Source organism: Kogia breviceps, chromosome 14 (genome assembly GCF_026419965.1).
Source record: "Kogia breviceps isolate mKogBre1 chromosome 14, mKogBre1 haplotype 1, whole genome shotgun sequence".
Lineage (NCBI taxonomy): Eukaryota > Metazoa > Chordata > Mammalia > Artiodactyla > Physeteridae > Kogia > Kogia breviceps.
Window position 1 is genome coordinate 65,866,076 of NC_081323.1, and position 27,147 is coordinate 65,893,222.

At 48.7% G+C, this 27,147-nt stretch overlaps 1 protein-coding gene and 1 non-coding gene across 6 annotated transcripts in view; one reads left to right on the plus strand and one right to left on the minus strand.

The window, feature by feature from the left end:
- Positions 1-27,147, plus strand: part of ABCC1 (ATP binding cassette subfamily C member 1 (ABCC1 blood group)) — a 133,443-nt gene that overhangs the window by 56,729 nt on the left and 49,567 nt on the right. For all 5 annotated transcript variants that reach the window (XR_010836499.1, XM_067012930.1, XM_059038298.2 and 2 more), the window contains exons 6-12: positions 316-377; positions 2,166-2,297; positions 11,455-11,685; positions 12,355-12,532; positions 13,762-13,923; positions 17,125-17,217; positions 19,314-19,517. Coding sequence is in view for 4 of the 5 variants with exons in the window: in XM_067012930.1 (XP_066869031.1) it covers positions 316-377; positions 2,166-2,297; positions 11,455-11,685; positions 12,355-12,532; positions 13,762-13,923; positions 17,125-17,217; positions 19,314-19,517 (1,062 nt within the window). In the remaining variant the exon portion in view is untranslated. The remainder of the gene's footprint in view (positions 1-315; positions 378-2,165; positions 2,298-11,454; positions 11,686-12,354; positions 12,533-13,761; positions 13,924-17,124; positions 17,218-19,313; positions 19,518-27,147) is intronic.
- Positions 8,926-9,056, minus strand: LOC131741887 (small nucleolar RNA SNORA24). Its single transcript, XR_009331243.1, has one exon. It is a non-coding gene; the product is annotated as a small nucleolar RNA SNORA24 (small nucleolar RNA).

Consider the following 27,147-nt stretch of genomic DNA (forward strand, 5'->3'; position numbering starts at 1 on the left):
GCCGTGTTTGTTGGGTTGCTGTGGGGATATAAGAGAAGGCAGGTATGGGACGTGTTGTACCATTTTTACACAAAGCAGACACTCAGGAAACAGGTACCGGGTAAAACTGGAGGAGCTGCCAGGTGTTTCTTTCCAGGCCAGTGGTGCTCAGGAGGGAAGCCCTTTCAGGGTGAAAATCAGTGGCATGAGAGTGGCTGCTGGTCCACTGGGAGGAAGAGCAGTCAGCTGGCTGCTCCCTGCCTAGCGCTGGCATAGATGAGAAGTTTAACCATTCATTTCCCCTTTGCTCCCTACCCTGTGCTTTCTCTCCCCTAGAATCCTTGCCCAGAATCCAGCGCCTCCTTCCTTTCCAGGATCACCTTCTGGTGGATCACAGGGTAAGTCCTGGCCCCCAAACCTTGGGTTGCTGCTGGGCCATGAGTGTGCCACTAGGACCCCTGCTCTTCCTCCCTTGCCCTTTCCGCTGGGGCTGTGTCCCGAGTGTGCCTTCCCTGGGCCGGGGTCTCAGAGACACTCACCCTGACCCCACATTCATGCGATAAATGCATAAACCTAAACAGCTTGCACCTCTGTGGACAGCTTGGCCCGGGCAAGAAGCTGCACGCTCTTGGCTCAGCTTCGGATTTGGCTGTTTTTTGCATTAGGTGTAATTACTGTTGTTGGCATTGTTTCCCCCCACGAGAAAAATAATGCCCGTGCACTGTAGGAAAAGTGGGTAAGAGCGTGGACCAGTAGCAACAGAGCACCAGAGGCAGCTGCCGTCCACAGCTCAATACACCCCCTTCTCGCCCTCCTTTTATTTGCACATTTTTTTCTTTACATTGTCAGCATCCTACTGGGGATTATTAAAATCCGTCCCCCAACCCCCAAGCGTTTTTCCTTGTCTTTATTAACTTTTTATAAACATTGTGTGTTTTTTTTTTTAATTTAATATTTGTCTTACTTGACTATTTTTCAGTTGCTGTTAAAGAACAGCGCTAGGACAGTTGGTGTAATTTGAATATGGACTGTAGGTCATGCCAGCCAGGCTCATATTTCTGATTTTGGTCATTGTACTCTGGTTATATCAGAGCACGTCCTTTCTCTTAGGGGGCTGCACACTAATTTTTAGGGGTAAAGATGTGTAGAGTCTGCAACCGACTATGAAATGGTTCAGAAAAAAGAAATACTTCATTTTATTATGCTTCGCAGATACTGTGTCTTTTACAAATTGAAGGTTGGTGGCAACCCTGAGTCAAGCGAGTCTGTTGGTGCCATTTTTGGAACAGCATTCGCTCACTTTGTGTCTCTGTCACATTTTGGTAATTCTCACAATCCTTCAAATTTTTTCATTATTATTATATTTACTATGGTGATCTGTGATCCATAATCTTTGATGTTATTACTAGGATTCGCTGAAGACGCAGATGATGCTTAGCATTTTTTAGCAATAAAATATTTTTAAGTTACGCTCTGTATGTTTTTTTTTTTTACACATAATGCTGTTGCACATTTAATAGATTATAGGATAGTGTAAACATAACTTTAATATGGGAAACCAGAAAATTCCTGTGACTTGCTTTATTGCAATATTCACTTTATCACGGTGGTCTGGAACCGAACCCACAGTATCTCTGAGCTCTGCCTGTATGTGTTTGCATATGTATGTATCTAGAGACAGAGGCAGATACAGCATACTTAAAATGTTAACAGTCGTGAACTAGGTGAAGGGTAGACAGGAATTCTTTGTAAGATTCCTGTGATTTTTCTCTGAGTTTGAAATGTTTCAAAATAACAAGTTAAAATGTTAGGTTTGCTTTTTATCATGAATGTATGCAAACCAGAAAGACTAGTCTAATCAACCTCAATAAACTCATCACCTGATTTAACGATGGTTAATGCTTTGTCATATTCGCCTTAAAAAAATTTTTTTTGAAGTAAATTAGAGCCATCCTGCTATTCCTCCTAAATATTCTGTATGTATCTCTAAAAATGAGGCTGTTTTTCCTGGGTGACCTAACAGTAAAATTAGCAATAATGATGTAATGTGTCCACATGTCCATTATTCCTTACTGAGATACTCCTGAGTTGCGGCCGCCTTCGGTCGCATGGCCGTGGTGGCAGGGAGGGTCGTCGTCCTCCTCCTTCCGACTCTCATCGCCTCCCGTCTTGTGTTTTGGCCACAGGATGATGGTCCAGGGCTACCGCCAGCCCCTGGAGAGCACTGACCTCTGGTCCCTGAATAAGGAGGACATGTCAGAACAAGTTGTGCCCGTTTTGGTAAAGAACTGGAAGAAGGAATGTGCGAAGTTCAGAAAGTAAGTGCCAGGCATCCTGCCCCGGGGAAGCTGGGCGCTCACTGGGGCGACCCTGTCGCTCCATCCTTCTACCTCTTACTAGCTTCATGGCCCTCGGAGGGCTGCTTCCCTCTTCTGAGCCACGGTTTGCTCATCTGCAGGATGGGGTGGAGTCTGACGTGTCGCTAAGGCAATTTGGTTAGGAAAGAAGAGAGAAAGATGTCAAGTGGGAGGACCGTTTTGTTTGCCGTGACCCTTGGCGAGCGTGTACCTAGTTGTGTGACCCTGCCCTCCCCGAGTCAGTCTCATTTTCTCTGCTTCTCTCTGAGCATCTGGCATCCTGAATGATCTTGCTGTTTTAAATGTTTTGGTTCAACACGCCACGTCAACGACTTCTTGAGGTGTTCAGCCTAAGAAGCCCCATTCGACGGTGATTTGGGCTGTACTGGATTTTTTTTTTTTTTTTTTCCAACAGCCTTTATTTTTTGGAGCAGTTTTAGGTTCACAGCAGTTCTGAGCAGAAGGTGCAGAGACAGGTGCGCCCCTCCCCCGCTGTCAGCATCCCCCATCAGAGGGGCACATTGGTGACAACCCATGAGCCCACACTGATGCATCGTCACCCCGAGTCTGTGGTTTACATCAGGGTGCCCTCTCGGTGTCCGGGATTTCAGACTCTCGCCGACGAGAGCTGTGTGCCAACCCCGAGCTCTGTCATCGGGTTATTTGGGGAATCAGGCCAGGGCCTCCCCAGCACATACCTTATTTCATCAAATCTAGGACGTCATCAGTTGTGCGATGCATCATTATTTTACGCACCAGTGAGAAAGGGAAGTGGCTGCCGATTAAACCAGGACATGACATTGACATAAGACGCATCCTGCGTCCAGAGGAGCCGGAAGAGAAATCACGAGGGATTTGGTGGCAGGGGACGGTGTCATTACTTCTGCTGTCGTTATGGGGTTGGACCTGTTGTCCACCTTGGAGAGCTGGCTGACGAGAGCCCAGCCTGGTGTGTGGCCCCGCAGAGCAGCTGGCCTCCCAGGAGAGAGGCCCAGGCTCTAGGTCTGATTCCTCACCCGTTGCAGGAGTGCCCAAGTTCCAGGTCTTCACTCAGGTCGAGGCTGTGGATGGGAATGTGGGACATCCGTGCTGGCCACCAGAACATCATCGGAGGACTTGTGACTCTGTGCCGTGGCCCGTTCAGGGTGGCCATGGACAGAGGAGAAGTCGTGCCTTGGAAGGTGGATTGAGCTTGAGCCTCTGTGGTTGGGCGCTGTGAGGAGGTGGCCGGTGCTCAGTGCACACACGGCTCTGGCCGGGTCCCATGTCTGTGACCCAGTTGGAGGTTCTCAGGCAGAAGTGGGATCTCTGGTTCCCTTTGGCCTGGCCTGCAGCCTCCTTCCTGATGAGAAGGCTGCGTCCTCAGCTTGAGTTACCCGAGCCTCGCTGACTGCTTGGCTCCGCCTCCTTCCCATGTTGGGTGGCAGGGGATGCCCCCCATGCTGTCCCCTGGGGCTCACCCAGTGAGCCGGTTGCTACAGATGTTATAGGAGGGGCTGGCAATGAGGCTTCGTGGGAAGAGGACTGGCCGTAAAGCATGAAGCTCCATCATGGGCCTGGCCCTCCGTTGATTTGTTCAGCAGATGCAGTTGATTACCGCTGATATGCTGAGTGCAGTTTAGGCCCTGGGGGTTCAGAGAGTGGAACAAGATAGACAGGCTCCTTGTTTGGTGCCACTTACATTCCGTGTGGGACACAGGGAGTTGGGAGTCAAACACACACTGTTGAGAAACTTTGAAGAGCCTTAGTGTGATGACGAGATTAAATGGGGAAATGAGGGTAAGAGTGACTGCGGGAGCTGATGCAGGTGTGGTGGTCAGGGATGGTCTCTCTGAACAGAGATTCGTGTCAAGGGAGGGAGCGAGCCGCATGCAAACGTGGGGAAAGGGCTTTCCATTTCACGGGAACAGCTAGTGCAAAGGTCCTGAGGTAGAGGTGAGTGTGGCATGCTTATGGAGCCGCAAAGGGGCCCCGTATGGCTTGAGTGGAATGAGAGATGGGGAGAACAGGAGGAGATAAAGTAGGAGAAGTGTTTGCAGGGATCTCATAGGCTATGGTACTGGCTTAGGGGTTGATCCCAAATGGCGGTGAGAAGACCGGTGGGTTTTCCACAGGGCAGCGGCATGCCCGGAGTTCTGTTTTATATCAACCAGTTAGGCTGTGCCGGGGAAGGTGGTTTGTGGGGCGAGAGTAGAGGCAGATGGGTCAGTGGCTCTGTTCCCAGAGGCGTGAGCCACATCCGGCCCTGTGACCCCTGTGGGCATGGGTGGGGAGGGGAGAGTCCTGTGCTCTGGGCTGCTGGGGGCCCCAGGGTGCCTGGGGAGCAGGTGACCGCGGCCTGGGCCGGAGGGCTGCCTTGGCTTCTTGGCCTCGGGTCTCAGCCTCGCCCCGCCCCCACCTCCAGTTCTTCTCCTCACCCCTGAGCGACTCCTCTCAGGAGTCAGGTCTGAGCTGCTTCCCCTGCTCCCCTGACCTTTGGGTTTTAAAACCCGGTGCCTCATTGGTTTTCATTAGATGATTTTGAGTTTAACAAAATGGAGTGGAAATTTCTCAACTTACGGCCTCCCATAGGTTAAGGCCATTTTGGACTGTGGTTCCTGCTGGAATGACTGTAAAATGGTTTGGCGGCTCTGGAAAAGACATGGGCAGTTTTTTTTTTTTAAGTTAAATAGTATGATACCACCCAACCATTCTACTCCTAGGTGTACACCCAAGAGAACTGAAGACATATGTTCATAAACTTGTACAGGGATGTTCATAGCAGCTTTATGTGTGATGGCCAAAGCTGGAAGTAACCCAGACAAGCATTAACAAGTGAATAGATGTGCAAATCATGGTGTAGCCATGCAAGGGAACACTTCTGAGCAAAACAACAGAATGAACTATTGGTACACTCAGCCACATGAAAATCTTTAAATAATTACGCGGAGCGAACAAAGCCAGGCAACAGTACGTACTCGGTGATTCCATTTATATACAATTCCAGAAAATGAAAGCCAGTCTGTAGTGACAGAAATCAGATCAGTGGTTGCCTGAGGTAGGGGGAGGTAGTGAGATGGGAGGAGAAATTACAGAGAGGAGAGCTCTTTAGGGGTGATGGTCATGTTCATTATCTTGGTTTCCCTGATGGTCTGACAGGTGTGTAAATATGTCAGAACTCATCAAACTGTACACTTCAAATGTGTGAACTTGATTTTACATCAGTTATACTCCAATAAAGCAATATATAAAAAAGCAGTAGTGTTTAAAGAAAGGGTGACCATTTTACTTAATTGTCTCTATTTCATAAAGGAGTGCAAACAGCAAATAACAAACAAAAGCAAAGAAAACAAAATGCTCCAAAATACAGGTGTTAAGTTATGGTTCCCAGCCTTTCAGACCCATTACCCCCTTGAGTAATAAAGATACTGTAACACCTCCTTTAAATGTACTTTAAGGAAATATATAAAAACAACCCACTCATATATCTTACTTTAAAAATCAAAGTGTTCTTGCTCAACTTAAACAGAAAACGAAAAGGCAAGGGGTTTGTAATAAAACGTCATCCGTGTATGTCTGTGTGTAAACGCTCAGGCACATGCTAGAATAGAGAATGAAGAATCGCTAAGTGCTCATAAGTGGAGCCTTCTCTGTGGCAGCAGCAAATCCCGGCCGACCCAGTCTTGCAGTTCTAGAGATCAGAACCATCATCACCCCCATGGACAAGGTTTTGCAAAGTGGTGATTCATGCTTGGCAAATTTCTGAACAGAATTTAATTTGCACACTGACTGCATTTCTGAAAAAAATCGAGGTATATTTAAACTTGCAAAAAAAAAAAAAAACCCGCTCTGTGTATGGATTTATGCCAAAGCTGGAGTTAGAGTGTAGATTTAGGTGATTTGGGGACTTCCTTGTCTGTTCAATTGTTAAGACTCTGCGCTTCCACTGCAGGGGGCGCGGGTTCGATCCCTGGTCGGGGAACTAAGATCCCACAAGCCGTGGTGGTGGCAAAAACAAACAAATAAACAAACAAAACCCCCCGTAGATTTAGGTGATTTTAGGCAGGCTCTTCACCTACATGGATGCCTGGTAGGATCTTGTTCCTTTGGGATGGTCCTGTACTCAAAGAGGGTCTGGTTTCTGGCCCAGTCATTGTGACATCAGAGGGTGAGAAACCCCAACCCCCCTTGACAGCCTGTTTTTGAGAAGCAGAAAGCACTCTACGACAACAACAACAAAAAGGGAAAGAATGATCTTGAGTCATTTGTATTTGTGCTCAGCACAGTCAAAATCCTGCCAAGGGCTATACTTTCCTTGCGGGGCTGGAGGGGTGGGAGTGGGGAGGTGGCTGCCATGCCCATCTGTGGTTTCCAAAACTGTTATCCTGTATATTGTGAGCTCTAAGGAGAACGAAAATGTGAGTTAAGGGTGTAAAATCCATTCTCTGCAACTGTAGGTCAAATCTGCCCTTCTGTGTTATACTGGGTATTATGGGTCAAAGACAGTGCTCAGAGTACATCCAGAAAATTTAGTTTTAATTGAGCTATGATCTTTATAAGTTTGAGATTTTTGCCTTTGCCTCAACATTAGAGATCTTATTTGTTTAACAAATGACAAACAAAGCCTGCAGTAGCTCCTCATGGCCCTTTGGTTGGTTCACGCACCTCCCAGTCTGCTCTCTCAGCTCTGCTCTGGTTACTTGAGGTTCTTAGAAGGGCTGCCTCACCTCTTTTCAAAATCCCTTAGTTCCAGGCCTTGCTCATCCTGTTCCCCCTGCCTAGAGCACCCTTTCCCTCCCCAAGTGGACTCGATCCCTCATCATGCAGGTCTCAGCTTTGATGTCCCCTCCTCCAGGAAGCCCCCATGATAGTCCCCCTCACACGGCTGATCCGTTTCTCTCACGGGGCTGCTCGATGGTGGGGCTCTCCCCAGGGCCCAGCCCAGAGCAGGGCATTTGTGGAGGAGAGAGCAATGGGCACCTTTGCCCATATCGAAATCCCCTGTGTGAGCAAGTTCCTTTTTCTTCCCAGCCTCCAGCTTCCCCACCCCTTCCTGTTCCCCTGTCCTGAGCAGTTTTCTTCTGACTCAGACCTTCCCTCTCCAACTTTCCTTTCTTTCCCAGCCAGACCATTCAGATGCCCTGCTTTCTTGCTCACCCTCCAGGAGCACCAGCTTCCCTTGGAGGGCTCTTGTTCACTGGGTATTTTTTGTCTCCTGACTCGGCCGTAGGTGGTCCCTTCCACTTCTCTAGACCCCTTCCCCCAAGGCCTGAGCGTTCCTCCTCTCTGCCCTCCTGAGACCTTCTCCCTGGCCCTTTGGCCGCCCGTCTCCTGGCCACAGAAAACAGCCTGGGTCAGTGGCAGCCCAGGCAGGCCCAGGGCCAGAGCCCAGCTTAGGACGTGGTGCAGAAAATGAATGCTGAGGGGGGAACGACTCAGCCACTCCCTGCCCCCCTGTCCTGCCTTCTTGTCCTCCTTTCCAAGAGGGCATGTGTATGCTGAATGAAATCGTACTAAAAATCCCTGCCAGAATCCCAGCTTCAGGGGAAGTCAGTAAAGTGAGCAGGGAAAGAGCTTATGCGGTGACACTGACAACAGGAAAAATAGAAATAATCCTCTGTGGTTGGTGGAATGACACCCCTGCCCGCAAAAAAAAAGATGCCCACATCCTGATCCCCAGAACCTGTGAATATGTTACATGGCAAAGGGACTTTGCAGATGTGATTCAGTTCAGGATTTTGAGATGAGAGACTATTCTGGGTTATTGGGGGTGGGCCTGATGTCACAATCATGAGGGTCCTTATAAGGAGGAGACAGGAGGTGAGATAGAGATGCTGAGTGGCTGGCTTGGAAGGTGGAGGCAGGGGCCACGTGCCCAGGTGTGTGGGCTGCTTTTTTTTGGGGGGGGGGCTGTGTTGGGTCTTCTTTGTTGCGCGTGGGCTTTCTCTAATTTTGGTGAGCGGGGGCTACTCTTCGTTGCAGTGCACGGGTTTCTCGTTGAGGTGGCTTCTCTTGTTGTGGAGCATGGGCTGTAGGTGCACAGGCTTAAATAGTTGCAGCATGCGGGCTCAGTAGTTGTGGCATGCGGGCTCAGTAGTTGTAGCTCGTGGGCTCTAGAGCGCAGGCTCAATAGTTGTGGTGCATGGGCTTAGTTGCTCCGCAGCATGTGGGATCTTCCCGGACCAGGGACTGAACCCATGTCCCCTGCATTGGCAGGCGGATTTTTAACCATTGCGCTACCAGGGAAGTCCCTGTAAGCATCTTCTAGAAGCTGGAAAAGGAGGAAACAGATTCTCCCATGGAGCCTGCAGGCCCACCTTAGATTTCTTCTTCTTTTTTTTTAATCTGTACAAATCAAGCATTTTATTTATATAGCAAGGCAGCACTCCTTTATTCTCCATTTAAATACCATACTTGAGATTTAAAATGACAGTTGCCAGTGTACTACAGGATGCTCAATAAGACTTCGTCCATATTGCTTTGGCTATCTTGATATTTTGTTATATTTTCCATCATCCATTGGAACAATTAGTTCAGCTTCCTAGAAACATTTGAACAGTAGTTAGATGTTTGCCCAATAAGCCAGTACCCTCCAGGTGTTTGAAGTGAAGAATGTTACTTGTGCCAGTCAGAATCTGATACCAGTTAAATAGTGACAGCTTTGCCAATAAACAAGAATGTGCTCTTCCATGGCTAGGAAGGGAGACTTCCACAGCTGACAGGTCCCAAAGATACACGGAGCCACCTTAGATTTCTAACCTCCACAACTATGAGATGTTAAATGTGTGTTGTTTCAAGCCATTTTGAGTTTGTGTTAATTTGTTGCAGCAGCCATAGGAAATTTACAACCTCACCCAGAGTTTAGATTTTATTCTGGATGCAGTGGGAGGCCAGCAGTGGAGTTGAGGTTGGGGTGATGCACTTTAGAAGGATCCCACTGGCTGCTGTGCAGGAACTTGGTTGTTAGGGAACGAGTGCAAGGAAATGGGGGGAGTGGGGAGGAGGCCCCAGCGACGGTCGCTTGCAGGGGGTGAGAGGCTGTGGCGATGGAAAGCGTGGATGGATGACTGCACACATCCCGGGAGTGGGATGGACACAGCACGTGCCTGACTCTGGAGCTGGGAGCGTGGAGGAGAGGGGTTCCGGGATGATTCCCATGTTTCCGGCCCTTTCCTGGGGTGAGGAGCATCGAGGGGAAGGATACGGACTTGACAGAGCCCAGAAGTGCCCACGGTTGGGAGTAGGGACAGAGGAGGGAGCCAAGGCAGGGTGGGAGGCTGGGGTCTCCAGGAGGGCATTTCCGCTGGTCCAAATGGTCAGATGTGGCTTAGATGGGAGAGACAAGAATCCCCTGTGATTAAACGATGTTCAGTGAGCTCATGCAGTGGACGGTTGTGTCGGGTGGACGATGGGGACGACGCTTGGGTGCACGTTTCAGGGATGGAGCCCACGTTTGGCCTTTTGAGGAGGTTGCTTTGACTGTATTTTGGGAGAGGGAAGCTGTATGTGTTGCTGCATAACAGGCCACCCCCAAACGTAGCAGCTTTAAATAAGAATGAACATTTACTATGTCACACAGGGTCTCTGGGTCGGGGGTCTGGGATGGGTCTAGGTGGGTAGTTCTGGCTCAGGGTCTGTCATGGCTGCAGTCCTCTGAAGCCTTGACCGGGACCGTGGATCTGCTTCCACGTTGCACATGGTTGGTGAGACTGTGCTGGCTGTTGGCAAGGTCTCACCATGGGGGCTTCTCCAGGAGGCTGGTGGAGTGTCCTCTTGCCCCGGCAGTTGGCTTTGCCCAGAATGAATGATCCATGAGAGGGCAAGAAAGAAGCCACAGTGTTTTCTGCAACCTAATCTTGGGTATGACACTCTCTCTCCATCATTTCTGCAATATCCTATTACAGGTGGGAGGGGACTTCACAGGGGCATGTACGAGGGTTCCGATTTCTCAACATCCTTGCAGACCTTGTTGTTATCTGACTTTTTGATGATAACCATCCTAGCGGGTGTGAAGCAGTATCTCATCCTGGTGTTGATTTGCATTTCCCTGATGACTTAAGATGTTAAGCAACATTACATGTGCTTATGCCGTTCGCATGTCTTCTTTGCGCCTTTTATGGTTGGGTTGTCTTTTTCTTATTGAGTTGTAAGAGTTCTTTATTTGCTCTAGTTACAGGTCCCTTATCAGAATTTTGATTTGCAAATGTTTCCTCCCATTTTGTGGGCTGTCTTTTCACTTTCTTGGTGGTGTCTTTTGAAGCACAAAAGTTTTTGATTTTGATGAGGTTCAGTTTATTTTTTCTTCTGTTGCTTGTGCTTGTGGGGTCGTATTTAAGAATCCATTGCTAAATCCAAGGTCCTAAAGTTTTGCCCCCTCTGTTGCCTTCTAAGAATTTTATAGTTTTAGCTCTGTGTTAGGTCTTTCATCCATTTCGAGTTAATTTTTGTATATGGTGTGAAGTAAGGGTCCAACTCACTCTTTTGCCTGTAGCTATCTTGTTTCCCAACACCATTTGTTGAAAAGACTATCCTTTTCCCATTGAACGGCCTTGACAACCTTGTCAAAATCAATCAGGTTTATTTCTGGGTTTTTAATTCTGTTGCATTGATCTCTGTATATGCTCAACCTCATGCCTGTCTTGTTTATGGTTGTTTCATAGTAAGTTTTGAAGACGGGAAATGTGAATCCTCCAACTTCGCTTTTCTTTTTCAAGATTGTTTTGGCTATTTTGGATCCCTTGAGTTTCCATATGAATTTTAGGATTAGCTTCTCCATTTCTATAAAGAGCCAGCTGGGATTCTGATAGAGATTGCACTGATCTGTAGGTCATTTTGGGGTTGGCACTTTTCTGTGCCCTTTACCTATATTAAGTCATGTATAGGTGAGGTAGGTCCTACTATTTCCCCATTGTACAGATGAGGAAACTAAGGCCTAGAGAGGTTAAGTCACTTGCCTAAAGTCACACAGCTGGCCAGGATCCTGAGTCTGTGGTCAGAATCACCATGCTAAGCTGCTCTGCAGCGACTGGTTTTCTTTGGCTAGGCCTCCCTGTGTGGGGGGCCTTCTCCGGCCCTCTCCTGGCCGGTGGGCTGAGTGCCTGGCAGACCCCACAACTGCTCCTTGCTCCTCGTGTTTCAGACAGCCGGTGAAGATCGTGTACTCCTCCAAGGATCCCGCCAAGCCGAAAGGGAGTTCCAAGGTGGATGTCAACGAGGAGGCCGAGGCTTTGATTGTCAAGTCCCCTCAGAAGGATTGGAACCCGTCCCTGTTCAAGGTGTTATACAAGACCTTTGGGCCCTACTTCCTCATGAGCTTCTTGTTCAAGGCTGTGCACGACCTGATGATGTTTACCGGCCCAGAGATCTTAAAGTAAGGCCTCCTCCCTCTCAGCCGGGCAGCTCTTCACGTCCTTGACCTTCCACTTGCGACACCCTTCACCCTCCCTTAGGGTCACGTGTCATGCTTCCGAGGGCACAGGGCCAGGCCTCTACCTCCTTTGCCTGATGCTTTGCTTTAATACAGCCATCTTAATTAAGGCCACGTTGGTTGCGAGTAACAGAAACCTTACCAGGCAAAGGGGGAAGATAGAGGATTATCTTGGGAAACGAAAAGCAGGGAAATGTCCGATTGCATGAAAGCTGCAACCTAAACCCAGAAAGGAGGTCATCTCTCTGTTTACCTCCCTCCCTCCCTGCTTCTGTCTGTCTCTTTGGTGCCACATGTTCGTTCTGTTTCCCTCCCTCCGCCCCTTGCGCTCTCTACTTGGTCACTTTTGGGTGATGAGGCAGAGCAATCAATGTGAGAAGCCCGGGGCTGCGCGCCCTGCCGTGATTACTGCCCCCGACCCTCCCTCCGCCCCCCCAACACCCGGCATGGGCATCGCCACGTGGGTTGGGCTTCCCATCCATAAAACTGGTGTTGAGAGTGCCTGCCTTGCCCGGCTCAGGAGAAGGTCACCCGCGGAAGCCAGAGGGCTTGTCCCCACGCGCACGCATCTCGCGGTCTTTCACGTGGGGCTCTGTCCCTGCCGCCCCACAGGTTGCTCATCAGCTTCGTGAACGACAGGAAGGCCCCAGACTGGCAGGGCTACTTCTACACGGCGCTGCTGTTCATCAGCGCCTGCCTGCAGACCCTCGTGCTGCACCAGTACTTCCACATCTGCTTCGTCAGCGGCATGCGGATCAAGACCGCCGTCATCGGGGCTGTGTACCGGAAGGTTGGGCCCGCGGCTCCTGCTGCCGCCGCGGAACCCCTGGGGGCTTGGCCGGGTCACCTCTCAGGCCCAGCCTCTGGAGCAGTGGCTTGATGGTGGCCTGAGTGGCCGTGGGCGTGGCCTGAGAGCTTAGCAGAGCTGATCCCAAGGGCGAGCCTGTGGCATGTCCGGGAGCCCTGGGGTCAGCTGAGGGTAATTAAATTTCTTAGATGGCACTTGATTTGGGGAGATCCAGGTCTGAATCCTTGCCCTGCTGCTAATAGTCTGTGTGTGAGCGTGTTCCAACTCTCCATTTGAACTGAGCAGATGGTATGTTCCTTGGGTGATAGATACTCAGCAGGTATCTGGGAACGCACAGCCTTAAAGGACCTGGATTACCTCCTCGGTCCCTTCATTTCTTAGCCTCTGGGCCACGTGGGTTAAGAAGAGACTATTCAGCGGGTAGTCGGGAAGGATGGACTTGATCGTTGGCTCTCAGTCCCGTCTGCAAGTTAGACTCACCCGGAGAACTTCAGAAACTTCCAAGGACCAGGCTACACCACAACCAACTAAGTCATGATCTCTGAGGGTGGGACCCAGGCATCAGTATTTCTAAAACTCCCCGGGTGACAGCGTGAAACCATTGAGATCCAGGATGAATTTGTCCCTCCAGGGGATGTTTGGCAATGTCTGGAGACATTTTTGATTGTCATAGCGGGGGGTGGGGGCATCTGGTGGGTGGAGGCCAGGGTTGCTGCTGAACATCCTAAAACGCACAGGACAGGCCCTCAAAGAATTAGCCTCAGATGTCAGTAATGCCAAGGACGAGAAACGCTGGCTGAGACCTTGGTCCTTCAGGGTGATCTGGGGACCAGCAGTGTCAGCATCTCCTGGGGGCTTGTTAGAAATGCAGAGTCCCTATTCCAGTCCTACGAAATCAGAAACTGCATCGTAACAAACTCCCTGGGGGTGCGTACACACTCAAGTGTGTGAAGCCCTGGTTTAGGCGACCTCTGAGGTCCCTTCCATACTGAAGAGCTCAGGATGGGGAGGCAGTGAGTGCTGTCGATAAAGAGAGTTGGGCTTTGTGATGAGACACATGGGCTGGGAAGGCAGATAAGCCTCCAGGAGAGGAGAAAAGAGCAGTGGCCTCTCGACTGTTGAGCTGTCTCCTTCCTCCATGTGGGCCTGGAGGGAGGGCGCTGGGCTGTCGCCTGTCACACTCACCCTCTTTCCCTCTCCTTTGTCTCCAGGCCCTGGTGATCACCAATTCAGCCAGAAAATCGTCCACTGTCGGGGAGATCGTCAACCTCATGTCTGTGGACGCCCAGAGGTTCATGGACCTGGCCACGTACATTAACATGATCTGGTCAGCCCCTCTGCAAGTCATCCTTGCCCTCTACCTCCTGTGGCTGGTGTGTGTTTGATGTCATTCCCATGGGGCGTGGGGAGGGGCCTCCATGTGTGGGCATTGGGGGCGAGTGAGTGGGTGTCAGTGATAAGAACCTCGGTAGCTCACTGGCATTTCTTGCCGTCATTCACATTTTATTTTCTGGCCTGTCAGCCAGTTCCTGGATATATTATTCCTTTCTTCAGTTGTTGGGTTATGTTCTCTAGGGTGGCATGGTATTCATTTGCATTTGTCTCTTCTTGACAGTGTATGTAGTTAACAACCCTATAACATACACATTGTAGTTCTCCCTCTGTATCCTCCCAAATGCTAACCAAACTCATTTATTCACAAGTCCCAAATTATGTTGGTTAAGAGTCTGTTGGTTGCAGGGGATAGAAATGCATCTTAGAGTAATATAAGCAAGTAAAGGGAATTTTATGGGTGCATGTAACTGAAAAGTCTAGGGTCTGGCTTCAGGTAGGGATGGATCCAGGAGTTCAAGCAGTGCTGTAAGAATTTAGTCTTATACTCTTATCATTTCTTAGCCCTGTGTTTCTCTGAGTTAACTTCATTCTCAGTGGGATTTCTTCAAATGGCTTCCATAGTGTTGGGCTTATATCATCTTCACAGATAGAGGTGCCAGAGAAAAGAGATTCCTTTTTGCATTCCTCTTTGTCTCAGCCGGTTCCCAGGGGGCACTCTGATTGGCTCGGCACAGTCCTATTCACATCCCTGAACCAATCACTGTGAAATAGGCAGAGTTCTCTGATGGGCCACCCTGGGTCACATGCTCTCTCTCATTGTGGAAGGGGTGGAGGTGTGATTGACAGCCCTTCCACATGGGGAAGGGAAGTTCCCAAAATATAAAGATGACAAGCAAAGGTGCTTATAGCCTAATATGTGCCTTATTCTGTTCTCCCCTTGGGCCTTTGCACGTGTCTTTTCCTTCTACCAGGAATTCCCTTTCCTCTTTCCTCCCTGCTGATGGAATCCCACCCAAACTTCAAGGCTGTGACAAATGCAACTTCCACTGATTCTTTTTCCCTCTCGGTTAGATGGACTTCTTCCATCTAGCAGATGTCTTGGGGCATCTACTTCCCCAGAAAGTGCTGCCATAGAACACTTCTTTTAGAATTGCTTTCAGGGTTGATTTGTGATCCGCTACAAAATTGTTTTATTTATTTATTTATTTATTTATATTTATTTATTTTTTGCGGTACACGGGCCTCTCACTGTTGTGGCCTCTCCCGTTGCGGAGCTCAGGCTCAGAGGCCATGGCTCACGGGACCAGCCGCTCCGCGGCATGTGGGATCTTCTCAGACCGGGGCACGAACCCTCATCCCCTGCATCGGCAGGCGGACTCTCAACCACTGCGCCACCAGGGAAGCCCGCAAAATTGCTTGATTTTAGATGAGAGTTGCTGAGTGTGTTATTGATATCTGGGGCTGGATAATTCTTCCTTGTTGAGGGCTGTCCTGTGCATTGTAGGATGTTTAGCCGCATCCCTGGCCTCTCTCCATTAGATCCCAGTAACACACCACCTCCCCTCCCCCACACTCCCACCGCTGCTTGTGACAGTCTCCAGATGTTGCCAGATGTCCCCTGGGGGAATAGTCCTTCCTGGTTGGGACCCGCTGCTTTAGACCAAAACCAGGATTTCTCTATTTGACAACCAAGAACACGACATAAGATAATGGGGGACAGCGTGGCTCTGAAATCAGGCTGCCTGGGTTCAGATCCTGCCTCTTCCAGACCTTATTACTTAACATCCCTAAGCCTTGGTATTCTCATCTGTAAACTGGTGATAATAAGGGAACCTCATCATAGTGATGTTGGGATAATTGAATAAATTAGCGCAGGTAGTGTTCCCTGAACAGTACATGGTACAGCGACGTGCTTGGTATCTTTTAGTTACTATGATTTGCTCTCAGAATTGATTCCCAATGCTTTAGATTGTTGGTAGAAATCACCTTCATGCTTAGAGGTGGATTAATCTTCACCGGGCAGAGATCCATCACAGAAACAAGCGGTAGCAGCATTTTTTTTGGTAACTAGGACTGGAGACCCCGAGGGTGACTCCTTGGAAGGGACTAACACGCTTACCCTGTAGTTACTTCCGTCTGTCTCAGCTAAGCAAGTGTGCACTGGACGGACTTCCTAGGCTGTCTCTTTTTATTTGTGTAACTTGGAAGTTTAAAAATGTTGATCTGTATCTTGTCTCAATCATGACCACTTAACCTTTCTGAGATGCAGTTTCCTTATCTGCAACTGCGATAATAGAACAGTCTACAGGCTCTTGTCTACAAGTCCCCAAATCAAAGAACTCTGAAAATTGAAAGTTTTTCTTAACTTAGTTCAGTGGCAAGACTTGACTTGAACTGATGTATGATTTATAATTTTGATTATCCCTCTCATGGGAATATTCCTATTTTGCTGCTGAAAAAAATCATTGCATTTGCTTCTGGAGCACTGTGCCAGGGCCCTGTGGAGGTGCAATATACAGGCATATCTGCCTGTGTCAGGGGTCCCCGAGACCCCACCAGGTTCATGATTTGCTAGGAGGACTCATAGCTATCATTTATTACAGCAAGATTAGCAAAGTTCGGAGGGAACCAAGGGCAAGCTTCCAAGAGTCCATTCCCCCTGGAGTCACACAGGATGCACTTAATTCCCCAGCAACAAGTTGTGACAATTGTGACAGCACATGTGAAATGTTACCAGCCAGGGAAGCTCAGGAGAGACCCTGTGCCCGGGGTTTTTCTTGGGGGCTGGTCACACCGGCAGCCTCTGCCTGGCACAGACCAAACTTCCAGACTCCCAGAGGGAAAAGGGGTTAATGAGCAGAAACCATATTGTCCATGCAAACAGTTTAGGCGCAGTGAGTCACTCTTACCAGTTCTGAGAATGGTGGGAACCTTCCCAAAATCCAAGCACCCAGGCGCCAGCCAAGGACCTTTGAACAAGATAAGCCGTCAGGTGGGCCATGTTCACTGTTTTCTGCTCCACATCCCGTTACCTTTCTGAAATCCTTAAGTTCTCATTTGCAAAACTCAACCTGGTCCCAAGGGTTTCGGATAAAGGATTGTGGCCTTGAACGTTCTTACAGGGTTTGTGGGACCCCAAGGGATGCTCCCGGATAAATCTGAAAAGTAATGCGGCTACGCTGGGTGGCTCAGCCCGTGGAAGCCCCATGCTAAGGCCTTTGTTCTTGTTCCTTCCGTAGAACCTGGGCCCTTCCGTTCTGGCTGGAGTGGCTGTGATGATCCTCATGGTTCCCCTCAATGCAGTGATGGCCATGAAGACCAAGACCTACCAGGTAGGGGGTGTGTCTGCACAGGGCTCCAAGCTGCACCCCTGCCTAAGGCCGTTCCACTTGGGTGTTAGTTGAGTTCCTTCTGCACAGGCCTTGGGGGGGGTCTCAGCCTTGTCTGCCTGTGGGAATCCCCTGGGGAGCTTTAACAAATGCTGATGCCTAGGCCCAATTCCGGGGATTCTGATTCATCTAATGTGGGTGAGGCCTGGGCATTGGGAGTTTTTAAAGCTTCCCAGGTTATTACATTGGGTCACTGAGGTTGAGAGCTCCCGAAATAGTTAGACCTCATGGGCCAGTGACTGAAGTCCCATCTGTGAGCCTCCAAGAGATTCCTTATTTCCCATGGGTGTATTCCTTTCTGTGTGTGTGCATTTTCAAGAGCTGAGCAAAAATCTCCCCTTGCTTTTCTCCCCATTTCCTTATGCTGGTCGCAGGGTTAAACTCTTTATTTTCAGAGATACTTTGTATTTTTAAAGTTTTTACATACTCAAGTAACAGAGTGAATGCCTTTTCATTATAAAAGAAAGTTCAAATAATACAAAATATAGATTAAAAGGGCATGTCCCCTTCCCTGTCCTTTTTTTTTTTTTTTTTTTTTTTAAATTAAATTTATTTATTTATTTATTTTGGGCTGTGTTGGGTCTTCGTTGCTGCACTCAGGCTTTCTCTAGTTGTGGCGAGCGAGGGCTGCTCTTCCTTGCGGTGTGCAGGCCTCTCATTGCGATGGCCCCTCTCGTTGTGGAGCACGGGCTCTAGGCGCACAGGCTTCAGTAGTTGCGGCACGTGGGCTCAGTAGTTGTGGCTTGCGGGCTCTAGAGCACAGGCTTGGTAGTTGTGGCGCACGGGCTTAGTTGCTCCGTGGCATGTGGGATCTTCCCGGACCAGGGCTCAAACCCGTATCCCCTGCATTGGCAGGCGGGTTCTTAAGCACTGTGCCACCGGGGAAACCCCTCTTCCCTGCCCTCTTAACCACGGTGAACACATTGAAGCAAATCCTTCTAGAAATTTTTATGTGTTTATATAGAGACTGGACTAACTACATAGTTAGGCTTGGTGTGTATGTGTGTGTGTGTGTGTGTGTCGCGGTGTTATCACCATATATATTTTAACACAAACGGGCCCGTTTGGCAGAGTGATTTTATCGTCCGATGCCATGCCTGGGGGATCTTTCTGCAGCATGCCATGTGGTCTGACTTCATTGTTTTGAACTCGTGCCTGATGGTCCATAACAGAGACAGGCCAGAGTTCATTCCTCTGCTCCCCCACTGATGGCTATTTATGATGTGCCTGTGGGATATCAAATGAGAGAGCTTGGCTGCGCTGGTGATGCCGAAGGAGAGAAGAGTTGCAGGACGTGGGGCTGTTGGAATGAGGTTTGGGGAGGAGGGAGGAGAGGCGTGGGAGGGGCATGGGACTGTGTCGCCTCTTAGCCTCTTCTCTGAATGGCCCACCTCTGAAATGGCTTCAGTCTCTGGCTTTGACCTCATGTTGCTTAAACTGTCCTCTTCTGTGACCCAGGAATGACATAACACTTAATGATAGGGTTCTCGTGAGCAGGGCTAAATGCACTTGAAAAGCTTAGAAAAGTGCCTGGCGTAAGGAAAATGCCAGGTGGCATTAAAACTGTTTAACAGCTGTGCAGCATGGGCACCCAGACGGTCAGAACCGGTGCTGGCCGGTACAGAAACACTTGAGTGTTTTAACAATCATGTACTGTCTGAAAAGCAATAAAGAAAATAAGGAAATGGAAGAAAAAAACATATCATCTCTCGGTTTAGATCAGCAGAGTAGGGCACGTGCCCCTTCCTCCCTGGATAACTGAAAGGTTTTTCTTGCCTCTCTTCCTCTCTTCTGAATTTAAGAGGTTTCTCTGATGTCAAATTTAATGTGATTTGAAGCAGTTTTTTCCCTTAAAAAAAGAATCCTTTGGAGTGCTCTCAGGGTCAAGAGTTAGGGTTCATAGGGATTGCAGGCCAGCTTTCCCACCCTTAGGATGGCCCACTTTTAATAGATGGGGTTGTTGAGTGTTGGTCTGATGCCAGGGCCAGAAGTGAACAGCCAGCCCCCAGGTGTGGTATTGACTGCTCCTCTCTTTGAAGGTGGCCCACATGAAGAGCAAAGACAATCGGATTAAGCTGATGAATGAAATTCTCAATGGGATCAAAGTGCTAAAGCTTTACGCCTGGGAGCTGGCATTCAAAGACAAGGTACTGGCCATCAGGCAGGAGGAGCTGAAGGTGCTGAAGAAATCTGCCTACCTGGCCGCTGTGGGGACCTTCACCTGGGTCTGCACACCTTTCTTGGTGAGTGAAGCCAAGTTTATCCTGGCCCACATTGTTTGATGTTTTATTGTGTTGTCATGCCTAAATATTTTTCAGAAGTCACTGTTTCAGCAAGTCAGCAAGGCCTTCTCCAACCACTCCTTTTTAATAGTGCTATTCCCACCTTTTATTCACAGCATTTACAGCTTCCAGCCTAGGGATACTCAAAGTAGCTAGTTCGGAAACTGTTTGTTACAGGTTCACGATAAGATGAGAAGTTTGTGGTAGAATGTAAACTTCTGCTGTCTGCTTCCTTCATTGAGAAAGTCTTTTTAAAAAAAAAATTAATTAATTAATTTTATTTTTGGCTGCGTTGGGTCTTCGTTGCTGCACGCAGGCTTTCTCTAGTTGCGGCGAGTAGGGGCTACTCTTCATTGTGGTGTGCGGGCTTCTCATTGCTGTGGCTTCTCTTGTTGTGGAGCACGGGCTTTAGGTGCGTGGGCTTCAGTAGTTGTGGCTCGCAGGCTCTAGAGTGCTGGCTCAGTAGTTGTGACGTACAGGCTTAGTTGCTCCGCGGCATGCAGGATCTTCCTGGACCAGGGCTTGAACCCATGTTCCCTTCATTGGCAGGTGGATTCTTAACCACTGCGCCACCAGGGAAGTCCTGAGAAAGTCTTACTAAGAAAAAAAAAATGTCAGCTGAACTACATGCGTGCTTGATGCCATAGTTGAGCCACATTATGGTATCAGCTCCTTATCTACTGTCATCTGGTCACAAACTGCGGATTGGCAGTGACCTGTGGACCACACTTCAAGTGGCAATGCCAAACATACTCTGAAAGTCACTTATTATTTCATGAATTCTGCATCTCTCCACTAGAATGTCAACTCCAGGAGGGCAGGGATTTCTTCTGTTCACTGCTGTATCCTGGTGCCTAAAATGGTGCATAATAGGCGCTCAACAAATATTTGTCATTCACTGAAAAAAAATTCAAACTGTACAGAAAGTTATGAAATGAACAGTATGTTGTCCTGCCTTCCATCTGTCCCTTTCCTCCAAAGTGACAGTTTTGTATGTCTTTTTAGGGAAAAAATTATGCATATAGCTATTTTAAAAATATTTGTAATATATTCAGATGGACTCATACTTACATGGTGTTCTAGACCTTTGGACTTGGTATGTAACCTCTCAGTTCATGCATTCACATCTGCTTTGTCTGTTTTAATGATGTATGCTTGTCCAGAGCATGGATGTGCTGTAGTTGACTTAACCCATCTCTCGTTGCTGGCCTTTTAGGCTGGTCCCTCTTCTTTGTGGTTATGACCCACTGCCCTGAATGTTCCCATATGCATGTCTTGGAGTACTAGTTGGCCAACTTTGAAAAGTTTAAAGACAATAGTGTGAGTTAACTATTTTCCAAAGCTGGCCCCAAACCAGGAGACAGTATGGACTGTGGAAACTGTTTGAGCTCAGTTGACAGTTGAGCATGGTTATAGAGGACTTCAGATCATGCCCCCACCATGTTTATTTTTCTCTCTGTCTTTGTATTATTAACTGTGTCATTCTTTTTTTTTTTTTTTAGAAGAGAGCTGAGCTTTTAAAATAAATTTATTTATTTATTTATTTTTGGCTGTGTTGGGTCTTTGTTTCTGTGTGAGGGCTTTCTCTAGTTGTGGCAAGCGGGGGCCACTCTTCATCGCGGTGCGTGGGCCTCTCACTGTCACGGCCTTCTCTTGTTGCGGAGCACAGGCTCCAGACGCGCAGGCTCAGTAGTTGTGGCTCACGGGCCCAGTTGCTCCGCGGCACGTGGGATCTTCCCAGACCAGGACTCGAACCCGTGTCCCCTGCATTGGCAGGCAGATTCTCAACCACTGCGCCACCAGGGAAGCCCTGTTATTCTTTTTTAAAAATGTTGTGCTAATAAGTATTACTTAGCTATGTTGGCAAATGTATATTCTTATGGGAAGTTCCTATGACTAAAACCACACATTTTCATAAATTAGAAACAGAATTTTCTGTTAGGCTACCATCCACTTCATCACAGCAGAGTTGCAGGTGGAATGTTGAAGGAAACCCATGCCTTTTCAGTGTTTGTCAAAGTGTATCCATTCTGACGCTGGATTTTGTTAGGCTCAGCTTAATGTCTCCCAGAGTCTTAACCCACACACAAGGCAGTGTGGTGGAAATCAGTGATGCTCAAACTCGTGTGGGCCTCCCAGTCACCTGGAGGCCTTGTTAAAATGCAGCTCACTGGGCCCCACTCATAGTTTCAGATCCAGTCGGTCTAGGTGGGCCCTGAGTGTTTGCTTTTCTAACATGTTCCCGGGTGCTGCTGATGCTCTTGGTGTGGGATCCACGCTTTGTCCTCAACAGTGGGGCCCATGGACCAGCAACACCGGCATCATGGGGTTGCTTATTAGAAATGCAGACTCTCAGGCCTCACCCCAGACCAGGCTAAGACAGACCTGAGTATTAGCAATCTCCCCCTGGGTGATTTGGATGCACATTAAAGTTTGAGAAACGCTGGTCTTCCCTGGTGGCGCAGTGGTTGAGAGTCCGCCTGCCAGTGCAGGGGACGCGGGTTCGTGCCCCGGTGCGGGAAGATCCCACATGCCGCGGAGCGGCTGGGCCCGTGAGCCATGGTCGCTGAGCCTGCGCGTCCGGAGCCTGTGCTCCGCAACAGGAGAGGCCAAAAAAAAAGTTTGAGAAACGCTGGGAAAGAGGAGGAGTAAGCAAACATTTTCTGTATAGGACCAGCTAGCGAATATTTTGGGTGTTGTGAGCCGTGCGATCTCTGTTGGCAGCTGCTCGTCTCTGCCGGTGTAGTGCAGGAGCGGCTGTGGATAACACGGAATGAATGGGTGTGGCCGTGTTCCTGTAAAAGTTACCTTATAGACACTGAAATCTGAATTTTATACACTCTTCATGTGTCATGAAATATTTTGACTTTTGTTGATCCTTTAAAAATATAAAATCCATCCTAAGCTCATGGGCCCAGACACAGATGGGTAGACCACAGGCCATAGTTGGCTGAGCCCTGGCTTAGAGGAATGGAATGTTTTGCTGAGAGCCAGGACCCCTGCTGAATTCTCCTGCCAGCTCATGGTGTGACCTGCAGCGGTCATTTCACCTCCCTGCCTCTGGGTTTTTGAGCGTGAAAGATGAAGGGGTTAGGCCCCAGGGATGTGACATTTGGGCCCTGCCCTCCCCCACCCCCGTACCACAGCAGACACCCCCGGTCTGTCGTGGTGCTCTCTTCCACTGAGTTATGTTCGAGCAACCCTCCAGGTGACCGCTGCCAATTGACTGGAGCTGGCCCAAGCAGCGATGTCTCTTAGCTGTTCTGAGATTCTGTGTTCCCTAAGATCCCCTCCAGCTTCCCTCCAGCATTCCAGGCTGGAAGGGTCTGCTGTCTCATTCTTTTCATACTCCAGTCTTTCCAGCTTTCCCCAGGCCCTTAGCGACTCTCTTGGTTTTTTTCAAAAGTAAAAACATAAGACTGGATGGTATAGAGGATGTTCGTTCTGGTTTTTTTAAACTGTTAAATAGTCTCTATGTATTAAACACAACTCCTAAATAGTTCTTATTGTATATATGATACATATTAATTTAAAAACAGAAAGTAATTCATTCTCATGGTAAAAATAGTTAAAGCTGTTCCAAAGAGGGTCTGCAGCTGAGTTTCTCAACCCCAGCGCTGCTGACATTTGAGACCCAATAATTCATTGTGTCTTTGTTGTGGTGCTGTCCTGTGCATTGTAGGATGCTTAGCAGCATTCCTGGCCTCTACCCACTAGATGCCAAGTGGTACCTCTCCCCCCACCTCCCCAGTTATGACAGTCAATTTCTGATCGTCTCCAAACATTGCCAAATGTCCCCCAGTTGAGAGCCACCAGTCTGCAGTGAAAGGCACTGCTCTTTCTCTCCGCAGACCCCCATCACCTAGCTTCCTTCTCCATACCAGTTTCTTTTATGTATTTCCAGAGAGAGCCTGCATGTATACCAGCATAACATTGACTATATGCAATAAATGTAATCAAACTTAAACATCTCTTTTATTTACTTTACTTTTATGCAAGTGATAGCAAATCAGCCAGAAATTCAAGGCAATTGGATTGCATTTTTTTAAAATAGGAAAAGATCTGCAGTCAGAAGGGTCAGGCAATAAGGTTTAGTCGGTGGGTTGTGTTACACTTAGGACGAAGGGGACCTTTCCCCCTTTCCCTGTAACCCTTTGCTCTGTACATCAGATCCTCTGACGAAATCTGCAGTTTCCAGCTTGTCACCCACACTGCTAACCCTTCAAATATCATCTCCTGCCCTGGCTTCTGTTAGGAGGCCGCAGCAAGAGATGCTTAAGAGTGGGACTGGCTTTTCTTGACCTTGAATTTGCCATTAAGTTTTTGGGTGATGATGGGCTTCCAGAGACGGTGTTGGTTCAGCTGTTTGGCATGAAACAGATGAGCCCAGGGGCCAGTCGGGGACCTTGGCCCTGACCGAGACACTGAAGCCTCTTACTACATTAGGATAAAATATGTGGCCTTCGGTTCCCTCGGAAGGTGTTTGCATGTGCTTTCTACCGGTGAATTCCTGCACTTCAAGGATGATGTGGTGTTTACCCACTGGTAAGTGTGATGGAAGACAGAGGCCTGGGGAGGTCAGGCAGGAATGGGGATGCCATGTGGCAGGATTGATGGGACTGTTTTTCTGGAATACAGAGCCTGGCATTTATCATGTCCTCATGTCCACCTAGTGCACTTTCCTAAAGTAACATCCCTCTCAGTATTTAGCATTTGCTCTCTTGGAAGATTTGTGAGCTTCTTGCCTTCTCTGTGCCTTGTATGTCCATCCCTTCTTTAGAATAATTATCATTCCATACGCTAATTACCTGTTGTGCAGTTCTCTGCTGACCAGAACATACATGGACCTTGTCTTTTATTGCTTGTATCCCTAGAACATAGAGGACTTGGCACATGGTACCCACTCACTAGGTGTATGTAGAGGAATGACTGAGTAAATGAATGGACAGAAGATTTGAATAAACTGTATTAGTCAGGAACTGTCTTGCAAGTGGCAGAAACCTAACGTAGGTCCACTAGAGTAAAAAAACGAAAGGGAGATTTTTGAGTCACAAAACTGAAAAGTCTAGGAAGGTGCTGGTTTTAAGCACGACTGGGGTCTCGCGTGTGGCTGGGCCTAGGTGCTTCAGCAATAATGTTGGGTGTAATTCCTCCTCTGTCTCCCAGCTCTGCTTTCTCCATGGTGGTTTCTTTGTCAGATGGAAACTCACCATGTGATTACAGTTGATTCTGTCATCTCAGTAACCACAGTAACCAAGGAGAGAGCTCCCCTTTTCCCATTCGTTCCTGCAAAGCTGTGGGGTTGAGTCTCATTGGTTGTGGTTGGCTGCATGCTTGTGTCTGAATCACTGGGGCCCAGGGAGCAGGGATGCTTGGATTGGCCAGGCCTGGGTCATGTGGCTTCTTTGGAGATTGGGGTTGGGTCCGGCGTGGGCAGTTCATCTGTGGCTGAAGCTCATGGACTGAGGTTGGGGGAGGTTCAGCTCCCCAAAGGAAAACTGACGTGTTGTTACCAGCAACAAGAGTGGATGCCGAGCAGGCAGAACGAACAGGTGTCCTCATGGAGAGATGGCAGATTTTTAGGGGTTGGGCTGAGGAAGTTGGTTCCGTCATTTGCCCCATTTCTCAGCATGGAGGGAGGCTCTTTGAGCACTTAGAGGGGGGCGTTAGTCTTCCTTGTTTGCGAAGGACTTTTCGCATCCTGGACCCTCACCCTTTATAAGGCTGTAGCAAACCCCAGCTCCCCGGCCGCCTCCACACGCTTGCAGACACTCGTGCTAGAGAGACCCTGGTGCATATCTGTTCCCTACTAGACCGTGCGTCTCAGGATCTCCAAGACTGCCTCACACAGTGCCTGGCACACAGTAGGTGCCCAATTAATAACTGATGGATGAATGAGTGACCTCTGCTTCCTGGAGAAGTGGATGATGTGGATCTGACGGGGGCCATGTGATGTTTCTCCCTCTTAACGTGCTTCCTGAGCTGCCAGCAGCCACCCTATCAGTTGGGCCAGTGGAGCTGGGATATTCTGGTGGTGAGATGCCTGAGGCCTGATTTTCTGTGTTGCTGAAGAGACACCCTTGAGTGTGTGCTTTCTCGCCCTTGGGCACATCCATCCACCCGCCTGCCCATCCATCTACCTACCTCTCCATCCACCTGTCTACCCACCCATCCATCCGCCCACCCACAAACATTTCCTGGGTATCTGCCATGATCCAGGTGCTGTCCTTTGGCACTGATGACAGAGCAGTGAATACTGAAGACAAAAATATGCACGCTCATGGGGTGTTCATTCATTCTAACTGGGAGAGACAGATAATGCACACCAGGCATGATAAACATATAGTATGCTAAACTGTCATAAGTGCTATGGGAGAGAAAGGTTCTGGTTAGAGTGATAGGGAGGGCTTGCAGTTTTTAAACAGGATGATCACGGGACTTCCCTGGCGGTCCAGTGGTTAAGACTCTGTGCTTCCACTGCAGGGGGCACGGGTTTGATCCCTGGTCAGGGAACTAGGATCCCCCATTGCTGCACAGCGCAGCCAAAACGAACAAACAAACAACAACAAAAAAAGGGATGATCAGAGCCTTCGCTGAGAAGGTGATACTTAAGTCTTAACCTAATGGAGGTCAGGGGTCTGACCAGGGAGAGGGAAGAGTGAGAGGCCCTGAGGCAGGACTGTGCTGCCCCAGAAAGGAATAATCGTGGAGGCAAGCGGGGCTGGAACAGAGGGAAGGAGGCGGGAGAGTGGTAGGAGAGGAGGGCACAAGAGTTCAGACAAGAGACGTCTATGCATCAGGTGGCCCCTGGAGCCTGAGTCAAGACTTTGGCTTCTATACTGAGTAAAATAGACTGATTTTGGAGAGATTATGTTTTAAAAAAATTTATTATTTTTATTGACATATAATTCACCACTTCTATGTGTACAGTTCAGTGGTGTTTAGTATATTCACAGGGTTGGGCAACCATCTCCACTGTCTAATTCCAGAGCACTTTCATCACCCCATCCCCCCTGTTCCCCCCATCCCCGAGCACCCACTAATCTACCTTCTGTCTCTGTAGATTTGCCTTTTCTGGATATTTCATTTTAATGGAACCATATAACACCTGTGGCCTCTGTGTCTGTCTCCTTTTACTTAGCATCATGTTTTCTGGGTTCGTCCATGTCGTAGTGAAGTCAGCACTTCGTTCCTTTTTATGGCTGAATACTGTTTCTCTGCGTGGATGTGTTTAGAGAGTTTTGAGTGAGGAGAATCCCTGGCTAAGAGGCAAGTGCGTCATCACTACCTAGAGGAGGGGACCTGTGTGTGCAGCCATCCCAGGGATCGGGTGTCAGTGGCTTTTCGAGCATCTAACCTCCCTCTTGGCCAAGGATCCTGGAAAATTTCTGTGTCTTCCCTCAGGGTCCCCTCGCTCGTTAACATCAGAACCAGAACAGGAGCCAGCTCTGCTTTTCAGTGCCTGGTTCTTGGGACCCAGTTAATAGACCCTTTGGAAAAATAGTCCAAGGAGTTTGGACCAAGTCCTGAAGCAAGAAATAAAACAGCCACCATCTACTGCATTTTACTGTGCCCCAGGCACAGGGCTAAG